General features: G+C 29.2%; 1 protein-coding gene across 1 annotated transcript in view; it reads left to right on the top strand.

Annotated features, from left to right (window-relative positions):
• Positions 1 to 21,958, top strand: part of LOC123304978 (acid sphingomyelinase-like phosphodiesterase 3b) — a 984,284-nt gene that overhangs the window by 659,451 nt on the left and 302,875 nt on the right. The window contains exon 2 of the mRNA XM_044886559.1: positions 14,648 to 14,716. Coding sequence (XP_044742494.1) covers positions 14,648 to 14,716 — 69 coding nt within the window. The remainder of the gene's footprint in view (positions 1 to 14,647; positions 14,717 to 21,958) is intronic.

The raw sequence follows: 21,958 nt of genomic DNA, 5'->3' as shown, positions 1-21,958 counted from the left end.
GGACGTGACATCATAGTACTCTCTTGTCAAATTTGTTGACATACTGTCTGGTATTAACTACTTACATTTTATATGGTATAACATTGAGTTATTTGATTCTATCGCTTTTTATAAGAAAACTTAATAATAACGATTGTACATTCTGTGTTTTAAATTCATTTTTTTAAAGTGTAAATTATACATTGAACTGTCACCAATTGACAGATCACGTAATTATGCGCCATCAACCGAGAGAGCCAAAATCCTGCGTTTAAACATCTCAAAATTATACTGCATTTTAAATATTTTTTTACACTTAATTACAGCATTTTTAAACAGTATTTATATTTTTTACTTTGTTATAACGGTGTAAACAATGAATTAAAAATATTAAAAAAATACATGAATATTTCCTATTGTAATATTAGTTTAAAAAAGACCAAATTCTGATTTAGTAGTCCACCCAATATATGCGTACATTACGTTTGGTTTGTTCAGAATATTCAAATTTTTTTATTGCCCTTTTTTTGGTTTTACCCATAGTAGACTTAGACAAGGTATGCTCGATAGAGGACGAGTTTTGATTCAGTTGACTCACGAACCCAGTCGACGCCATCTAAGCTTGTTCCAGCTTCCTGATTCAAATGTTGTAAAAAACTTGAATTCGTTTGTGTGAACAATCCTTGATTTTAATAAAAATTGTTCCTTAGTTAAACATAATTTAGCTGCACACCAATTTCTAGAGAGGTACTTTTCCATGATAATGTATGCTACTGGGCACTGTCCAAGGCGTGTCTGAGGTACTACATCTTACCCTACTATATATTATATTGAATATTGTTGTACTAGCATTGCTCCCAAACCAATATTCCCAAATCATATTGTGTTAGCACTCAACGCAGCAATATTTGTCACAAGTATTTTTCAATAAATAAGGCGATACTATTGTGTATTGGTACGTATGTGTATGTTTACGCGTATATTTCTTAGTGGGAGTGTGCTACGTGTAAATATATTTTTCGGATGGGTATTTTTTCTTATCTACAGTATTTGACAGAATTGAAATAATGGCTTTGTAATATTCACAGAATACAAATTTTCAAATAAACATACAACGCTCAAAATGAAAAAAATAAAATTTTAGATGCGTCAATAACATGCCAGTCAAAATAATCAAAATAAATGGGAATTTTTTTAATAAAGTTAATGCAGCAAACTGAAAATATTACTAAGAGCTTATGGCTGTAGTTTTTCCCAGAAAGTATTTGAAGCCTGTAACCAGGAAGGCATTCTGATGATCTTATGAAATTTTAATTCTATTTGCTCCGAAAAAACACCCGTATCAACAGGTGTTTGACTTAAAGTCAATTTATTTCCACGAAATACAAATGAAACTTACATTTTTCAATAATTCCAGCTGAGGTAAAATGAATACGTTACGTTTCAATATCTTTCCAAATAAAAATTTGCTTTTCCGTAAATACAAACACACCATAAGCATGCATAAAGGAATCGTCCGTGATAAGAGTTTCAAATGTCAATTTTAGTTGGATAAAAATATTTTGAAATAGAAATTTAAAAAATCTATTTCTTAAAGTAACGTTCTTGAGAGTCTCCCATCCTAACAAAATTATCCTGTACAGCAAGCTGAATGTTTTCATTTTCTATTTCATGTGTTCCACATTGATGGATATTGCAAATATTAAAACAATAACAGATGATAAAAATAAACTCATGAAAGAACAAAAAAAGAAACAGTTCAAATAAATATTTTCACGAACGAACCAGCCGTCGTCCTTTTTACACATATAGGATGATTTAAAAAAAAGTATCGATCCTTATATTTTAAAAACAGAATGGAAGGGTAATTATAAATTTTCGGTATCTGATTTTACAATTTTTTGAAAGCCAAAAACTATTAAAATAGTTTAGGAAAAAAATTATTCTTTCGAGAATTTGTTGGTTCAAATTTTTTTTGTTAGAAACTTTTAAACCTGAAAATATTCGAAGCCATGTTTCAAATGTTAAAGAAAAATTTTCAAATCCAACATCTGCTACAAAAAATATTCAATTCCATTTAGAAAAACAACGTTTTAGCACGAAAGCGTCTCTGTAAAAAAAAACCAAATACTATATATTTGCATTATCTCTAAAAATAAACCGCTACGTGTTTTACCTTTTTTTTTATTTTCCAGTTCGTTTTCAAAATGTAAAGGTTGAAAGTTTAAAAAAAATCATCTGGTATATACCCTACCTTACCGTCCTATTCTTTTATATACCGACGTATAGTATTTTTACATTCTATGTCTTAATAACAAAACTAATAATATAACTACATAAAAGTATATGCCGGGTGTACCTTAAATACATGGCAAAGTGATTACTTGAGTCATTACCCACTGACTATTTTTAATTTTTTTTTCTTCATATTTTATGTTTCAAAAAGCATGTACGCTACTTTGAAGATATAACAAATAAAATCGAGTCGGGAGTTGATTTGACTTCACCATGTTTTAAAGACTAATTAATATATTACTTGGAATGAAGAATAAATAAATAATAAAATGAACCACACCACTTATTCTTTTAATTTTTATTTATTTTATTTTTAAATTACATCCAATATACAATTAACTTTTTATGAGTCGGTTTCTTCCTTCTTGTCCAAGAGTGATCAATTTTACCGCCCCATTAATTATAATTGCTCACACTGCCGCTGCCTATAGTAGTCCAACATTCTAAAGACGATTAAAATCCCACGACAACTGAGCCGGTTCATTGAAGAATACAAAATCAATTTATAAAAATTAGTATTCGAAAATTTCCATATTAACAAATTAAATTGTAGGGTAAGATATACCTACCGAAAATATATTGAATCTTAAAAGGTTCTGTATGTTCTGGACAAATATTATAACTATTAAGTAAATTTCTACTTTCTAGGCAGCATTCGCATTGAAATAAGAGGACTTTATGAGAACGTAGAAAGTCTGAAAATTGGTTATCAATAAAGTTTTGTTTTTAAATAAACTAAAAAAAAAATTTTCCGAAAAAAAAGTAAGAAGATTCGATACTTCTGCCTGTGTATTTGCAAACCAACCATGGCAAATAGTTATAAATCATATTCTAGTCTTAAACATATCGTTAAATTTTGAGGAAGTAAACTTTGAAATAAGCAAGTCGTGTACTTTGAATCTAACAATATATCATGTACCATTAATAAATGTAATTAAAAATACTAAGAAAAAATCATTTAGGGGTTCAATAACATACATTATTGATGATGTTCCTATAGTAAAATGTAAGAAACGATTATATGTTGAAAAGAGATCCTTCAGCCACAAATCGGTAGGGGTAATTGTACCTCACCAGGTATTATGGATCACAAGTTTTATTCCATTCAAGCCGTCTTTAATATTTGTTTGATCCTATGTACTATTTAATATACTAAACTGCAGTGATACCCACCCGCTTCGATGGATTTAAAAATAAAGATTGCTCTCGCTTATCCCCTTTCTATGACGCTTGAAATAATGGTAAGGATTGTTTTACATAGGTAAAATTTATGTATCGTTTTCTACTTTTTTAAATGTATAATAGTCGTAATTATTCATTGAGTATATCAGAAAATATGGCCGTGAAATATTTTATATTGACTATTTTTACACAAATCTGTAATTTATGGTAATGTCAAAATGACTACTTTTACAGTAATCTGTAATTTATTAATTTATCTTTATAAATTATATCTCATGTGTTATTGTGAAGTATGAACTATATTGCTGTACAATATCATTAAATACCATTCGCTTGTCTAAAGTGACATAGCATGGCTTGACTGAATGAACTGCTTCAATATTAGCGTGTAAGATAAAATTTTAACCTAATATGAGTGCCACCATAAAAAGGGTGCAATTGGGAGAAAATATTATAACTTTTTCCATTCGCAAAAAGGAAGAAACTTTTACACGCTGGTTAGAAGATAAGCATTTTGAGAGTTGAGTCCTAACAGTACACTGTCACTCTTGCAGAAGCTTTCCCAATGAGAAACGATGACCAATCTCTACTGGCATTTCGGATCAACCTTTCTTTTCCAATATCTTGTGTAGTGATACCTTTATCTAGTTGTCTTTATGTAGTTTTCCTACCTAATTATAGCAATGAAGTTTTTGGAGATTCATAATTTGACTTTTTTAATGCCACTAATTTTACACCCTGTCTTTATCTATCTATATATGAAAAGAACAGAAAAAATAAACATTCACATGAGTGAATGAGAAGTACTCAAGAGTGTAATATGTAACAAAACAATTGACAGTTTCATATATATGTGATGATGCAATAACACAAATATCGCGCCCGAATAAATGGATACGTGATATTTTGTTTTTTTATGGCAACAACAAAAAAAAAAAAGATAAAAACACTGTATATACAATATACATATTATAATTCTACATTTAAGGGTTCTTCATTTGTTTTGTTTTTGGTATGTGAGTGCTGGAGATACATAGACGGGTTGAAATAGATGGATGGATGGATGAATGTTGGATATATGGAAAGTGTCGTTAACGTCTCTTCATATATTTATTATACATATAGCAAGTTGTATTATTATTATGACTATGTATTTGTATGACTACTATCTATCTGTCTGTCTGTATCTGAATTCATTTTATTCAGCGAATGAATTTATTTTTTGATAAAAAAATAAATATACTTTATTTTTCACGTAAGTTATTTTCAAAATGTACTATTTAATTCAAAATAAAATATCTAAATTGATATACATAATGATTAGCCTTCCTGTTTACTTCTTCGTGTATAATCCAAAAAAATCGGGCTGTAAGTACCACCTTTTAAATACAATCTATTAAGTACACAGCTATTCAAAAACTTGTGTGGATGTAGTCTCTACATTCATCTAGCTTAAGACGGCTCTATACACATTTTTCAATGGCGTGAAATCATTATTTGATTGGTGTGAAACTTTATAATTTTCTCAAGACTCGACTCTTAAATATTAATTGGTGGAAAAAAATGTTTATAAACAAAAGCGGTTTTCCAGATAAGAATGGTTAAAACTACATTTAAATTTCTAGCACTGCGCATTATACCCCTTACTCTATCTATTTAAATATGGATGTGTTGTAGGTACTCATATTCTACTTGCTCTGGTTACCTTTTTTTTTCGAAAATCCTGTTAATTTTCCCGATTTTCATTGTTCACATTCAGATATAGTGGAATACGAAAAAGTACCTAAGTGTTAACAATGAAAATTGTGAAAACAAACAGGATATTCGAAAAATAAACCAAGGGCAAATCGAATTTTAGTACCTATAACATATCCAAAATTCAAATCGATAGAGTAAGGAATATAACTGCAGTGCTTGAAATTCAATTGTAACTTTAACCATTCTTACCTGGAAAACCACTTTTCTTAATAAACATGTTTTTGCACCAACGAATGTCTAAGAGGAGTCTTAAAACAATTTTCACTCCAAGTGTACACCATTTCTATACCAATTAATGCTTTATGAAATAAATAATTATCCATCTTTTCATTTCAATAACGTCCACAGGCAAATTGAAGAAACAGGAAATCCTTGAAATATATAGTGTAAGTGTTAAGTGTAAAACCAGCATAAGCATATACCGATATCCGATCAAAATTTGGTGGGCCAAAATTCCCGTCTTTTATAAATCACTGTATTGGAGGTATACGATGATTCTAATCATTTTGAGACAACCAGTACTATCTATCAGAAAGTAGAAGCTGTAGCTTTGAAATCATTTGACGTTGTGTTTCGTGCTCTTTGCATCTTTTTATTTAAGTTAAATTCTATTTTTATGAATGAAACTGTTCATTTACTAAAGTTTCCTAGTTTTAAATTTTAAAATATACATTCACAATTTCTTTGCATTTTAATGATGTGCTATTTTCATAAAATTTGTACAATCTTCAAAACGTGTGTTAATTTAAAAGATTTAAGAACTAATAGCTAAGTGGATTAATCATTATTATTCATAGAAGCTAGCAAACATTCGCGTTTGATTAGCGGATTCGAAAGAAAGAAAGGATCACAATTGCATATTCATTTCTTTTCTTCTTTCTTTTCTTATTGATAACTGGGAGTTGCAACTCGCCCACTGGCGATAGCAATTCGTACTAATTAAAATTGGAAGAAGACCCGAATGAGATGATGGCAATACTTGTCAGATGGCAATACTTGTACTTACCATTTTTTAAGGCCAATAAAAATATTCAAATCCAAATCAGATAAATCCCGCCAACAGGCGATAAAAATTTGTGGACCGCTTTTTCTGTAGTTCCAATTTAGACTACCTGATTACTTACCATTTATTAATACACAATAAATAATCGTTAAACATGTTTAACAAGAAAAATGTGACCATTTTAAGGTTTGAATAGTAAAATCAACCAGAAATTTCATAATTTTAAGAACTTTGAAAATTCATATATTCCAATAAACTACAATTAAACTAAGCAAAAAAGTTGCGAAAATTATTCCGATCAAAAATTGTTATTGGAAGTTTGTGGGATGCACATTACTGACGACTATATAAATCTTACTTTGAGTCTAGATTCTAGAAACAGGTGTAGGTTAGACGAGTCGAAATAACCAAATTGAATCGTTTCCACTTTTCAAATTTGGGCACCTTTTTTCCCGTTTTTGCAACCTTATAACAGTAAGTGTTGCCTACAATTTAGATTGTATGAGGATTATTTTATACCTAGACTAAAGTTGCGAAACCGTGATAGTTTTTCTTACAAAAATCGTGAGCGTATGTTTTTTCGTCTATTTCAACGAATTAATAAAATATCTTTTAAACGAAAATGATATCTCTGCATTAAGATTTTTCTTTATATTTTATGTATAGAGTTAAAAATTAGTAAAAGAACACTTTATCAATCAATTGCGGATTTGGTATATGAACACGCAAACAAAATAATCAAATTGGAACATTTCAATTATTATTGAAAAAGAAATCGATCTAACTGGACCGTACACACACAAAAAGGAAGTATATTTACACTAACGTTCATACATACAAACACATATACATAAATATTTTCAATTCGATTGAAGGAAAATAGTAGCATATAAAATGTCTTCTTATCCAATACAATACATAAGTTAGCCATGTATTATACCGCTGTGTTCTAGTTATATATTAATCCAAGTTCCCATGTCAGTAACAAAATGGTCGGTACTTTTCATATTTAAAAAAAAAATTTCTTAAAAAAGTATATTCGAAAAAACAAGTAATCGTTTTGTATTATTTTAAACAAAAAAAATACAATCGCTAGTGAGCCTTAAAAAGCCTTAAATTGTTTTTTTTGATGATGATTGATAAAGTGTTATTTTACTAATTTTTAATTCTATTCATATACTCCAGTAAAGGAAGATAAAACCTCTAAATTTTTATATATAGCTCTGATTGACCTGAAAATTTTACGGTAAGTAGATGAAACCCCACGAAATAAAATTTATATGATGCCAAGTTAATTCTAGGCAAGAAGGCTTTTTTAAGTATATTTCGAAAAGTCAACACTTTCCTAGTTATTGGCAATTGAAATTCATAAGGTTTAACTATGTAATGTTCGTTTGTGGGTGCTTTATAAACTTAAAAGTTCTACATCGATTGAGGCAAAATTTTGGCACGACATACAACTCACTTCAAGGATTGTTTTTATTAATTTTTAACGTTCGGGTGGTGGAAAGGTGGGACGTGAAAGTGAGGATGAACAATCGAATATTTTCAAATATACCCAAGTCTGTATATGTGGACACTCTATGTCACAAAAAATGCACATGTTCATTCTAACTGTTATATTTATAACATTATACGAGAATTACATATTCTGTTATAGTCATACCTGAAATAGATCTGTAATGTCTATTATGGATATGCTGTTAAAGATATGACTTAGAGTGTACATTAAACTGTAAGCTACATGCAAATCAGTTCAGCCGTTTAAAAGTTGTGAACTCTTTTATCGAAAACCACAATGTCCCACAGCGAAGCGTGGCAGGGTATAGCTAGTATGGGTTTGTTTGGTGGTTGAAAAACACACATATTTTAATATGTGTAGTGCCACCAAACGAATTGTGTTTTAATCGACTTCAGGAAAGGGTTCTCAATTCGACTTTTTTTTAAGTCTGTTACCTAGGAACTTTCAACTGAGTGAATCGATTTTGATTGTTCTTTTTTTATTTGAAAACTGGTGCTCCCCAAGTGTTCCCATTTCAATTTGTTGCAAGTATGTACGCGACAAATGGACAAATAACTCAATATCACACCAACCAATTTTCATTAATCTTTTTTTTTGTGAAAAATTAGTTAGTGTACTTCAGATTCACTAAAAAACACAAAATAAAAAAACTTTAAACAAAAAGAAAGCCGACTTAAAAAAAATGTTCCGAAGCAAATTAATATGCACTAAAAAGTAAAAAAATAACGCTTATATAACAATTATTGTTATTTTTGGAGTCGGTGTCAGCCCAATTAATGTGGCAAACTGTTCTGTCACAATTGTTTCCTAAATATTCATTTGTTTTGGGATAGTTTTTTTTTTCATAGTATATTTCCATTTGTATAAAAATTTGGTAAATATTGAGTATAGTTTGTAAAGTTACTAACTATCAAAGATGAGTAAGAAATGAGTCATTTACTAAACTATCAAATATGAGATTAACAAAAATTCATTTCTAACATATTTCTAACATACTTTTTTTTGTAAATTAAGAACTATCCATCCATTTTTTTCCCTTTCGGAATCATCTACCAACAACGAATGAGTAGATGTTACATTTCACTATTATATACTGGACAGATCAGGTTTTTAGAACGTTGTTCCTGAATACCACTCAGGTGTATATTTGTCTGTATAAAATATTGGTGTCCAAAATTATATAAATTCTTTGTATCTATTCCATTGCCATCTCATGGTATCATTAGAAGCTTTTTAATTTTACGTCTTATGTTACTGCCATGGGAGCTTGCACCATAAATACTATAACACAAAATTATTCTATCTTTGTTTTTCTTCTGTATGTGATATATTCAATATCTTAAATTCCTTGTTTACAATAAAATAAAAGCAAACAAAACAACATTGAGTACAAACAAGAACACATAAATAAAACTAGACAATGAAAATTCATTTATTCACTTCACTTATCCAATACTTCGTTTATTTTCTCCTTTACTATGCTACTTGTAGTGCGGGCAAATGTAATGTAATATTGTGGGAAAGTTTAGTTTTTTATGGTAAAGGTGGGGTTTCAATGAATCACAAAGGTAAAATGTAGTATATGTTACCAAAATTATTTTTGAAAAGTTATTCAAACTAGAAAAAAAGAAATTGAAACTGAAAATCAACACTAAATAGTACAGCAATCTTCAAACAAGCTTTATAGCTTAATATTTTGAAGATCAAATTGGTGATTTTCTAGGTCAATGTAATGATTATTTCATCGCCACCCGTCATAATTATCAAGGCTTTTATTCGAAAACAAATATAATTATTACTAGCTTGATACCTACCCGGTTCACTGTTCGTGGGTTTCCTCACCTATCTTGATTTCACTTATTCCCCTTCCTTAATACTTGAAGGGATTGTTTTACGCAGCTAAAAGATATGCACAGTTTCAATTTTTCAAATTGTTAAATAGTCATAATTCGTTGAGTATATCAGAAAAGGTAGCCATGAAAATTGTTTGATATTTTCTATTTTAAATTTTTACAGAAATCTTGAAATAGTAAATGTCAGATTAAATTTAATTTTTTTTAATATGTCTTTATAATTTATAGCTCATGTGTTATTCTGATGTATCAGCTATATTGCTGTACAGTTTTATTAAAAACCATTTGCTAGTTTTTGTGTGGAAGTGTAACAAACAAACATCCTTACTTTAACACTTATTATATATAGGGATAGGGATTTATCATAATTTATAGGTCTCTGTGTTGTTAATTTTAAATTGTATTCAAATATGCCTCAACCTTTATAATATAAATTATAAGTATTTCTTATAATTTTTCGTTTAGGAGTCCAAAAATCGTCGAGTAATAGATTCCAGATCGATGATCGATACGTGTTCATGTTTGAAATTCGTTTGTTGTACAATTTCAATCATATAATTTGTGTTGGCCATTCTGAGAAAAAGTATATGCACATTCCAGAATAATGCCGGATCGATTACAAGCTATAATACTTTGATGATCAGACGCATATTTCGTGGCATGAGGAGATTGAATAATGCAATAAGTAAAGAAACTTTTGTATTTGTTTAAATACTTTCATAGTTTTATTTTAAAATCATTCCTATTTGAAGAGTGTATCTTTTTTTAAATGTCATAAGCGCTGTAATTAAGCTTAGAAAAATGTTCCTAATTAATCGGTAGAGAAATAAATTTATTCGCGAGCACTCTTCCCATCAGAATATTGGTGTCAAGAACCGATAAATGGGTAAGTATGTCTGTTTACTTATATAGAAATTTTCCCCTATAAAGAAATTCAATTCTAAATATAAAAAGATATCCATTTTGAGTACGGATAACAAATGCAGTATAGAAAATAGATTGTTGTTAATAAAAAGAGTGTTTGTTTAATTTACACAACAACTTGATTACTTATTCAATAAACATACAATACCCTTCGATCGTACACCATACTTGTATTTTGTTGTAGCCTGTACTTTATAAAAAAATAAAATAAATGAAATCAATACAAAAAAAAAAAAAAATAGTAATAATGATAATAATAATAAAATATAAAATTAAATAACAAAGGCACAAAATTTTTATTTTTAAATAAATTTTTGTTCACAAACAATAATCAATTACAACAAACGGTTTTTTTTTGTTATATTATGTACAAGTGCGCAGTACAGAAAGAAATGAATAAATAAAAATTTGTCGAATAGAAGCTGCGTAAGCCAAACGAACAATTAAAAATAAAACGATCCCTGAATATATGGAAGTAATGGAATATAATTACAAAACTTGTTGAAATAAATTCTTCATGCATAACTAACATGTAAACGAAGATTTTAAACTTTTGTTTTTTTGAATTTTTGCATCGTGACCTATCACAAATTTGGAACAGAAATTATTTTCTTATTTTCGCAGGTTTATAGCAGGCAGTAAGTATTTAGAGGGAAGTGCTTTTTCCGCAAAAATGCTTATTTTTGTACATATCTAAAACCATTATATATATATATATATATATATATATATATAAATGTCTTAAAGCTCTTTAGAACGTCCTACCACATATAGCTTACCTCAAATTAATTCGATATTGATCAAAATTGGTGTGCTGACGCTGTTTTTCATACAAAATAACTCGTATCAACCTTTCAATTTATGAGCGTAAAATGTGGGATTTTTGGTAGCTAACCCTTCCCCCTCCCCCTTATTTTTACACCAAGGATTTAAAGTATGGAAATTAGATGAAATTAACTATATACTTCAACAAAAAGTGCCCTTCATAAACATCGATCATTATCATGGTTTATTCAAAATTTGCAATTTTAATGTTAAAAATTAAGTTCTGAAAAATTATTTACACTTGATTCAGATATTTTATAGATATTCAGAAAAATTATGGTCCAAGATCCCCGGACCTCCAGACCTGACTTATTTTAAGATGAGCAAACCATGTACCTTAGAGTAGTAAATAGTGTGTACAGTGAACGTATACATACCCGCTTACTTGAACCGATGGCCAATTCTCAGGTACCAGATGCTACAGATCTACGTATGTTGTTAGAGATATTGTAAAATATTTAAAATTAATACTGCCGAAAACCTTCCACCGGCAGTATTTATTGCCATACACTTTGAATTTCGAAAGCAAAAGACATAAAATCTTGGCAACCGCACAAAACCATCTTGTCTTGATAAAATATGTTTTAAAACATCTTCTTACAAAATTGACATAACGTTGACCATTCGGTCAGCCGCCACAAAAATTACGTTTGTCATTTCTTAACGTGCTAGAAAGATGAGATTTTCAATAATCGACTCGAAATAAATTCTACTTTACAGAATAGTTTAGAAAAATTTTTAGAACTTATGTCTAAAGATTTCAAATATTTTGAGCTATTAAGTATTGAAATTATATTATTTTAAGAGACAAAATATAATCAATGCTATAAAAGTAACAAGCTGAAGGCTTTAAATTTCATTCCGATTACATGTCGATAAATATAAAATAGAGTCATTTTTAAGAGTTACAGGATTGAAGAAATTTCTCCCAAAAATCACTATCAGTACAAAATCAATATCTCATCTTTCATGAATAGGAAATTCGCTAAAAATTATGTTATCCAAAAACACTCAAACAAATTTACATTTTGTTTTATTTATCATAGTACTTTGTTTTAAAAATAATAATTACGAGAAGCAAGCCAAACAACAATAAAATTATTAATTGAATAACAAATTTTATTCTTTGAAGTTGATGAACTTGATTATTGTAAATTGAATTAGTGCGTAGGTACTACGAAGCAAAGGAGTATTCAATGGATACTATATTGGAACCATTGATGTGTAATTATTCAAAGAGTAGCCTAGATCAATCGCGATAATTTCTACCGGGAAAATGCCATACGACAACTGGTGGATTAAAATAAAACTTCGATATCAGGCGCAAATTAGATTAAGCTGACGTTGAATAAAACATTTTAAGAAAATGTATGTTAAGAAACCATAATAATTTTCAAATAATACTTTCTGAATGTATTACTCATTACGCCGGTCATATTATACATTAAAATCGCAAAACGCTGTAAAGCAGTTTTTTTGGTATGTTATTTGGACCCCCCCTCCCTCCCCCCGTTGGGTTCGTTCAGTGTGAAACTACGTTTTTTAAGCAAAAAAAAAAATTGTGTTATCTGCTTTATATGTATATTTTGTATATCTGCTTTGTCCATTGTCTCCAAAAATAAAAAAATGAAAAGTTTTTTACAAAAACGAAAAATTGATTTTAGAAACTACTATATTTTCGAAATTAGGACATAAGTATGAAACAATTTGGATGAAATTTAGGTAATTCTTTGGGTTGTCTAATGGAATTTTTTATTGTAGATGTTTTATCGCATTTTTTTTTTCTTGTAGATAAGAGGGTTCGAAATTCGTAAACAACAAGGATCTAGACATATTCGCACAAAAAAATTATCTTAAAATTTTTTCATGTTTTCGAGTTACGTCCTAAAATAACTAACTATTTTACAGAAAAATAAGCGAACCCGACAGACGTTGTCCTGCGGAAATGTAACTCCAATCCATTAATGACTATGCTATGCTAAGCCTTTCCGCTAAACGCATCTGGCTAAACCCAAATTTCCCACCTATCTCTTGGACGGACCACGGCCTGACCTTCGGCCGGACTGGAGCCTCCGACAGTGGAGCCGCTGCGCTCACATATAGCTCTAATAAATAGCTATTTACAATACCTGAATAATAATAAATAACACCTCAATACTTTTAAAAATATATAGTACACAGTAAGTTGTAATAATAATGAAATGAATGATTTATATGCGGTCACACCATTTAATTAATGAAATTTATTTTTGTGGTTGTAGTAGGCCGAATTGAGAATCTCAACCATCGGATCTACATGACACACACAAACAATTTCATCAAAATCGGCCCATTCGTTTAGAAGGAGTTCAGTGGCATCTACATACAAGAAATATATTTAATAGATAGATATATAAATTTTCAAAAAATGCAAAATGGATTTTTTATAACTTGGAAATGTTTTAATCGTTTCTGTGTCTCGAGAAGAGTTGTATTTTTTTAATGTGCACCTTGTTATTCAATTCTTTCAAACAGGATGTTCCCGTTCGAAATAGATAAACTGAATATATACAGTCAAGGTAAAAAATCCAACAAACTATTCATAAAATTATTTTATAATTTCAATCAAAATCGATTATAACGAAATTTAAAGGACCATAAACTTTCATTATTTTTATAAACAATCGCGCATAAATACACATGTTAATAGTTATTATTGACTAATTCCTTTGAAAATTCACTACTTTAAAATATATGATCTAAGACTAATTCCAATGATAATTCTTCGCTTAAACCGATAAATGAGTTGATAAGGTTCAAAATAAAGATATTAGGTCTTGAGATACAGTTATTAAGGTTTGACAGAAAGTTTATAAGTTTTAAAATTGTACCTATTATGATGTTATTTTGATTAACTGTGAAAGTATACACTTGAAACAAAATTTTATTTTAACATGCCTTGGTTGTCATTTTAATTCCAACGATAATCGATCACTTTAGCCGAAATGTCGTTTAAACCAATATTGTTATAGCCGGTACATTCATAAAAGTATTTCGGTATTATTCAATTGTACAATTGATTCTAAAACTTAATAAATCGACTTCTCTTTCCTATAAATTGAAACTCTTGCGAACGGACTTTCGTCAGCAAAGGAAATTATTGTTGGTTTGAGGTTACAAATACACAATTATTATTTTGGCATTGGAACATCCTGCATTAGAAATTTCTTAAGATTTATTTTCTATTTACGCTTAACATTCTTCTCCAATTCTAGTGTCTATTTCAAGTAATTTTAGTTAATATATGAAATATTTTCTTTGTTGCAGGTTACTTTTGGCACATAACTGATTTTCATTATGATGCCTTATATGAAGCTAATGGAAATCCCAAACAACGTAAGTAATTTTTTATTCATTATATCCCAGTCTTTATGTCTGAATTTTTAAATTATAAATATTTTTAAAACCTATAACAAATAATAACAAATCGTTACTCGTAAAAGAGTAAGTTGACCTTGTGTAAAAAGATTCCGACTCAATTCAAATTAATTACAATACTGGTTTGAAATCTTAATTACAATTGAGTGAACGAGGGGCATAATTGTCCTCGTATTTGTTTGCCAATTTTCAAGACTCAAATAGGCTTCCGATACTATATTTAAACCACATCTGTCTTTATACATAAAATTCCCTCTTATATTTATCAACTTGCAATTTTTTAAAATAAACTTATCTATACAAAAAATCTAATAGTTTTAAAACTAGTTATTAGTTTCATAATTTTTGGTTGTAGGAACGCATAGTGTATTATTCGGTAATCAATGAAAATTAGCATTAAATTATGCAAAATATATTCTATAATTTTTAATTCAACAAAACCAAAATAATGCAGACTTGCTCTGCGAAAATACAGTTAACAAAAATATATTTTGTTAATAAATAATTTATAAAAATAAATTCATCAAGAATCAAATTCAAATTTATTGCATAACTAAACTTTTTACATGGATAAATGTTATGTAGGTATTGTTTTATTAAAAATTGAATAATAGGAAAATATTTTCGATAAAATCCAAGTTTCCATTAAAAACAACATAAAAACATTTTGAAATAATTCTGATTATTATCTCATTTTGCTATTCGGCTTTATCAAATAGTGCTATCGGTACTCGTCGCAAAGCACTTGAACGTAGACTTTTGGATATAGTTTTTTCGAACTATCAAATGAATTTTTACCCGATGTGATTTTGTTTTTTACGAACGAATCGTGTCTTTGGTTTTCTTTCTCCATAATAGAAATAATAGCAATAGTATATCATTAATATCAGGTTATTCGGTAAATTTAGACAATTTCGAAAAGTGGAAATCATTTGATGTCCGAGCGTCAATTATCCTGTTATTGGACTTTTTAACATGAGTACATATTACCTTTGTAACATGACTACACACTTCCTGAATAAACTTTTAAAAGCAAATGAAAAAACCATTCACCAAATTTATATCTGTGGCCTAGTTTCTTAAATATTGTCCATGGAAAAGTAAAATTCATTCACAATGCCAGTAAGCGTGATAGGCATGCACTTGTTTATAAGCAGGGGACTATCAAAAAACTAATTGGGAAGTGAAAACCGAAAACAGAAGCAATTTGTTTTCTTTCCCTTCGCATTTAGTTATTAAATAACCTCCCATAATATATCAGGGACCGGTAATTGAGATTGCTAAATGTAAAAAGCGTATTTTGTCAATTGGTTCTTGTTCCGAAAATGTTATAGATTTATATTCCGGATGTTGAAAAGTAATACCTAATAAATTATGTTTTTGTGCTTATCAAAATCCTAAAATGATTTTATAACTTTCTGAAGAGTAATAAATATCAGCTTTACTGTACGAAAAATTGACATTCGAATGTTTCTGTCCAAAGGCAACATCCGGGATATTAATCTATATAATTTTCTGAACAAGAATCAATTGACAAAATGCGATCCTTGCATTTTGCAAACACAAATACCGGCTCCTAGTATATTATAGAAAGCGTTTTATTTATACTTTTCATATTCTCAGAAATAGTATCAAACATCAACAGTAATCAAAGAAAGTGAGATAATTTGATAATTAAATGCAAAAATAAAGAAAGACGACAAATTAATGGTCCTTTTCGTATAGACAAAACATGCCTATCACGCTTGCTAGCATTGTGCATAAATTTTTTACTTTTCCAAGAACAATATTTCAGAACCTATCGACATTGAAATTACTGGCATTGTGAGTGGATGAATTTTATACTTTTTCCAATGATTATATCTCGGAAATTATGTCTCAAATTTAAATTTGGTAAGGATCTTTTTCGTTTGTTTTTAAAAGCTTGTTCAGCTTTTAAAAAGCCCATGTATCAAGTGTAGGGTTCAACAGTCAATTATACACCACGTTTAAGTATATTGAACTTAAGATTTTTTTATTTACACAATTTACATATAAACAAACCTTCTATAAACATGAAAACTTTCTCCAAACAATAAAAACCTTCTCCAAGCCATTTTCAAATCCATTGCACGTTTTAAAAGGAGTAAGATGATAAACAGACCCCCGCAGTTTAGCTGACGGAATAATTACTCCTTAAAATAACCACTTAAAAGGCTTTCTCATATCTTCTTTGCTGTATATTGTTAGACTTACACAACGATTTTTGACTAGTTAAAATAAGTCCTAAAAGTATACATCAGCTTTATACCTAAAACCTAGTTTAAGACCCTTAGTCTTAAATTTATTACTAACACAAATGGAATAAAATTATAGCTTTTCAATGAAGCTAATATCATGGTGATTGGTAAGCTGTTTATCTGTTTTATTTAGATTTAAAATATAATTGAAAAAAAAAATTCATTATAAGAGCGCTGCTAGTAAAATGAAAAGGAAATTTTTTTCATTTCGGCTTATCATACCCCTTGTTTTGTATGACAAGAAATCTTTTAACTGTAAATTTCATATTTAGAAATTGTAATAATTGCAGCAACACTTTTTCTCCTGTCATTGTCGAAAGACACTTTTTGGTATATTTATTCTTAACAATTTCTCGCAATAACTGTATACAAACACAATATTTTCATCATTGCATTTACAAATATACAAACATTATGAAATAATGTTTTCAAGTAAAATAAGACATAATTGAAGTTAATGAAGATTTACTTTGAAACCGATGAAGCAGTGAAAAAAATGAACGTGACTAAAAATAAAGTTATTAAGCTAAATAGTTGACTGTCATTTGAATGCAAGTTAAAGAAAAAAGAGTGAAAAGGTTTTCACCATTATTTGTTTTTTGTTGCCCATTTTAGTGTCGCATTGTGTCTGAATAATAATCACCAGGTGAATTCTCTACTTACTTTACATTTAGAGTAATTCACTAAAGTGTCTATTTGTTCTCCAACTCATTCGTATATTATAAAATCCATTTGTTTATATATGTCATCCTACCGTGTGATTCGTAATAATATTCCACTTGAATAAAACACATATTTAATGAGTCATAATCTTAATATTTCTACATATTCACCTTTTCAATTCTTATTAATTCTTAATATTCATATTAGCTTTTCAATTTTTATTAATGCTTAATATTCCTGAATATTCAGCTTTACAATTCTTATTAATTTTTACGTCGTTTTTTTTAATACGCACTAGATGACCCGGCGAACTTTTATTTTCACCTAAATTTTATTTGATTATAACTTTTGACCAGCTTGTTATTGTTAATCTTAATTAATCTGCTCCAATTCAATAGCTATAGTATGCTTAACTCGCCCACTAAGCTCACCTACTAAAATTAAACTTTATTCCTATCTCTTGGACAATTACAACGATCTGTTGGAGCTCCCATTCAGCTGCAATTTATTCAAAGCTTTACTATGCTTAGTTATACTTAGCCCACCCAATAAATTTAAAATTTACTTCCATCTCTTGGTCAATTAGATGCCATTCGGTCTAGCTTGGGCCTTCGGCACTTTAGCTTGCTGCGCATGCAATCAGCTGCAATTCATAAATATTAAATACCCATCATATGCATGACTCCGCTAAACCAATAGTTTACTTGCAGTTCTTGGTCAAGTCTACTCCGGAACTTATTGCGTGCTCACTTTGGTTTTTCAATCACTTAAACCTACATTACTTAAGCAAACAATCAAACTAACTTAAATAGTATAAATTTATTTCAAAATTTTGAAACGTCTTGAGAATGGTTGAGTTTATAAAAAAATTTACCCCCGCCGTCTAATCTAATATCAGAGGACACGAATAGCATACATTTCTTTCAAAATTGCTTGTACCTAAAAACTTTTGGAAAATAGTGGAAAGTATTTGTTAGAAAAATAAAACATATTACGTCCCATTCTCTCGAAAAGTATCTAGGTGAACTCCAATATTGAATTACCAACAGTAGAGAATTTGTTTGACACCAACAAGGAGACATGCGATGCAAATTGAGGCACTCAGGATGAAGAAGAAAAACAAGAAGAAGCGGAAGCAGAAGTAGTAGAGAATTATGAATCAGGCGAATAAATTTCCCTTTTTTCTTAATAATTTTCACCGTTTCATTATTTTCAACCCTTGAATATTTTATTATTTCAATGTTGTCAAATTAAACAAAATCACAACAGACGCATTCAAAAACCAAAGAATCAAAGGAGGCGAGTAAACGTAGCCAAATTATGACAATTACAACTCCCAACTTTTTGAATCGTTATATCTCAGAAATAGTGGCTCTTAGGACAAGAATAATTGAGACATTATCTATATAGAGACATCATTTATATTTAATTGTCTGCCCAACAATTTTCGTCTGAACTAAATGAATGATAAAACATACCGTTTTGCTGAAAATCGCACAAAACCGTTCTTGTGAACTTTAACTCCCAGTAAATTTTTTTATTTTCGTTTATTTACTTTTTAGATTTCATTTATGATGGTGCTTTGAACGCTCCTACCAACTTTGTGCTGGGTGCGAAGTTATTAACCTTCACTCCTATTTGTTGGTTTAATTAGACCGGATAAATATAATATACACAATATTAACAATTAGTTCAATCCAATGTTCATATCGATAATATATAATACGTGAATTCAATAAATACATCACATACAGTGAATATAACACAAACAAAAAAATCAATCTCAGTTTATCCGTTTTGGAGCAACGATATCACAGTCTGTCGCAGGTTGAAAACACTAAACATCAAACAACATCTGCACACGCGATTTTATTGTTATTCGACCCATATTAACGTTACATTGAACTCATTTAAATGTCAGCTCTTTATCTAGAACCGTTTAAGAATAATCGAAAAATTTCCGAATTAGTTCCCATGACTGTATAGTGACAGATAATTTGATACTCAGATTTGCTTAAACCATTTTATAAAGATTAGTTTATATCATTGAATATTTATATTTTCGATTGGAAACAACTTTTATATAATTTTGGGCTTTTATAGATATACTTTTTTTTTTCAAAACATCTAATATAACTTCTTAGAAAAACTTCATTGATTCTTTGATATTTTTAAAGTAATTTAAACATAATTTTTTGACGTATGTAATGTACGTATTTGTTTAAGTTTCTAAAATCTATTTTTTCGCTTGCAGAAAAACTTATTTTATATACGGACTTTTCATGTCTATTAATTCACTAAATATATAATACGATGCCAAATGTGAAACAATTGACAACCCTGGTACATCTCGATTTAGCAACAATATACAGGGTAAAAAAACATCGTCACATCATCTCATACTTTTTAGTATATTACACAGAAAGCTAAAGGCAAGCACTAACATACATTGAGTATATAACTTTCTACTACTTGGTTAATTTCTCAACGGAATGCAAACCCGTCTATAGAGGAAGTCTAATTAAAAAGTTTCGCAACTCATACGTTATCCGTTTAATCCTTGGTTACTACAACATTGCATGTATATAATACATATATATTCTTTATATCTGTACAGCCAGCCATAATATACTTTAATATACGGAAAAGAGTCAGGGAGTCGAGTCCTATGTGTTGTCGTTATGTTAGGTATCTATATTTCTGTAAGTAAGTAACCAATGATAGTTCATTTTAATGCCTGTTGGGAAATAATATGGCGTACACATTGTGCCATCGATTGTCTTTTTGTTTTTTTATAAAAAAAGTTTAATGGGTATTTTTTTAAATCTAATTATTTAGATACGTTAAAAAACGTACATAAAATGTGTCGTTGTAATAAACTGCAATTACTTTAGTCTAAATTTATCTAACTTTAAATAAAACATTAAGTTTCTGGAAAAAAAATCTTTGTGAATTGTTCTAGTTAATTTAATCAACTATCAGTTTTACTCGAAATAGGAAATCGATATTCGTCAATCTAAATTCAAAATTTTATTTTGAGAAAGCACGTACACCTTCTGATCTTCGTGGGCAGATAGATCAAGTTTTGAGTAAAACGTTTAGTACTGGTACCTTAAACCATAGGCAGTTCCTCTTTTTGAGGATTATAAAAGCCAACGAGCTAAAGGAGATTATACTCTTTAGTTTGTAGGTTGTTTTTTGTAATTTATGCCGCATCATTTGATAATGTACGGGAAGGTGGTAAACTTAGCTTCGGAATTATACACACTAAGAATTACGTACTCTTTTAATTTTTCCTTGTGTTTGCAGGGTAGTAAAATGAGTTTTTTCATATAATTTTGTTGACGCTCTCTAGTACCAAATTTATAGTTTCATCCAGAGTATAATATCCACACAACTATACACCAACTATAGGGCCGCAAAAGAGAAATTGATTTGAAGTAGATAATGCGGATTGTTGTAGATAATGCGAATATTTGAATTCATAACCATATACGGATAGATAATTCTTAAAGTGTCTATTATTATTTTATGCTTTGTCAAGTCAATTGATTGATAATCAACTTCATTCAGGTTTTATTAAAATAATTACCCATGATGATATAGTAGGTTCGACTAGCTAAATTTATAGGAACTCTTTATTGAAAATGAAACGGGATTTTATCAATGATTTATCCAAAATATTATCAACTTGCATGAGATTATTGTAGATATACAAATTTTATACAAAAAATTTGGAAAACGGTTGACCCTGCAGGTCATCCCTGTAACTTCCCGCTAAGTATTGACTCATAACGCGTAAAAAATTTTGTCTATTCTGATGTTATTCAAGTTATTTGTCATTCAAGTATGTAAACTTACGGCATAAATAATTATTTTTTATTTTTCTAAAAAAAATTTTATGGCATTATTGATAAAAAAATCATTTGTATAAAAATCATTTTTATCGCATTTTTTCGACAACGATATAATAAGAACAAACAAACCGATTACGACCGACTTGGTGGCGATCGATGTAGTTTTTACACGTTGAGAGCTGATTAGTTTTTGAAATCGATCGGTAGTTCTCTGAGCTCAAAAATGAAGATGTTCGATGCTTTTGAGCTTCTAGTTCAAAAATTTCATAGACGTTTGATAAAACACTATTTTTTAAATTTTCAAATCGCGATAACTTTAGAATGAATAAACCGATTTTCACGCGGTTGGTGACATTCGACGCAGTTTTTGAAGCTTCATGAAGAATTTTCAAGTTTCAATT

This window comes from Chrysoperla carnea, chromosome 1, assembly GCF_905475395.1.
Source record: "Chrysoperla carnea chromosome 1, inChrCarn1.1, whole genome shotgun sequence".
Classification (NCBI taxonomy): Eukaryota; Metazoa; Arthropoda; class Insecta; order Neuroptera; family Chrysopidae; genus Chrysoperla; species Chrysoperla carnea.
Note: the sequence above shows the minus strand (reverse complement) of the source record. Positions and strands in the feature narration are given on the sequence as shown.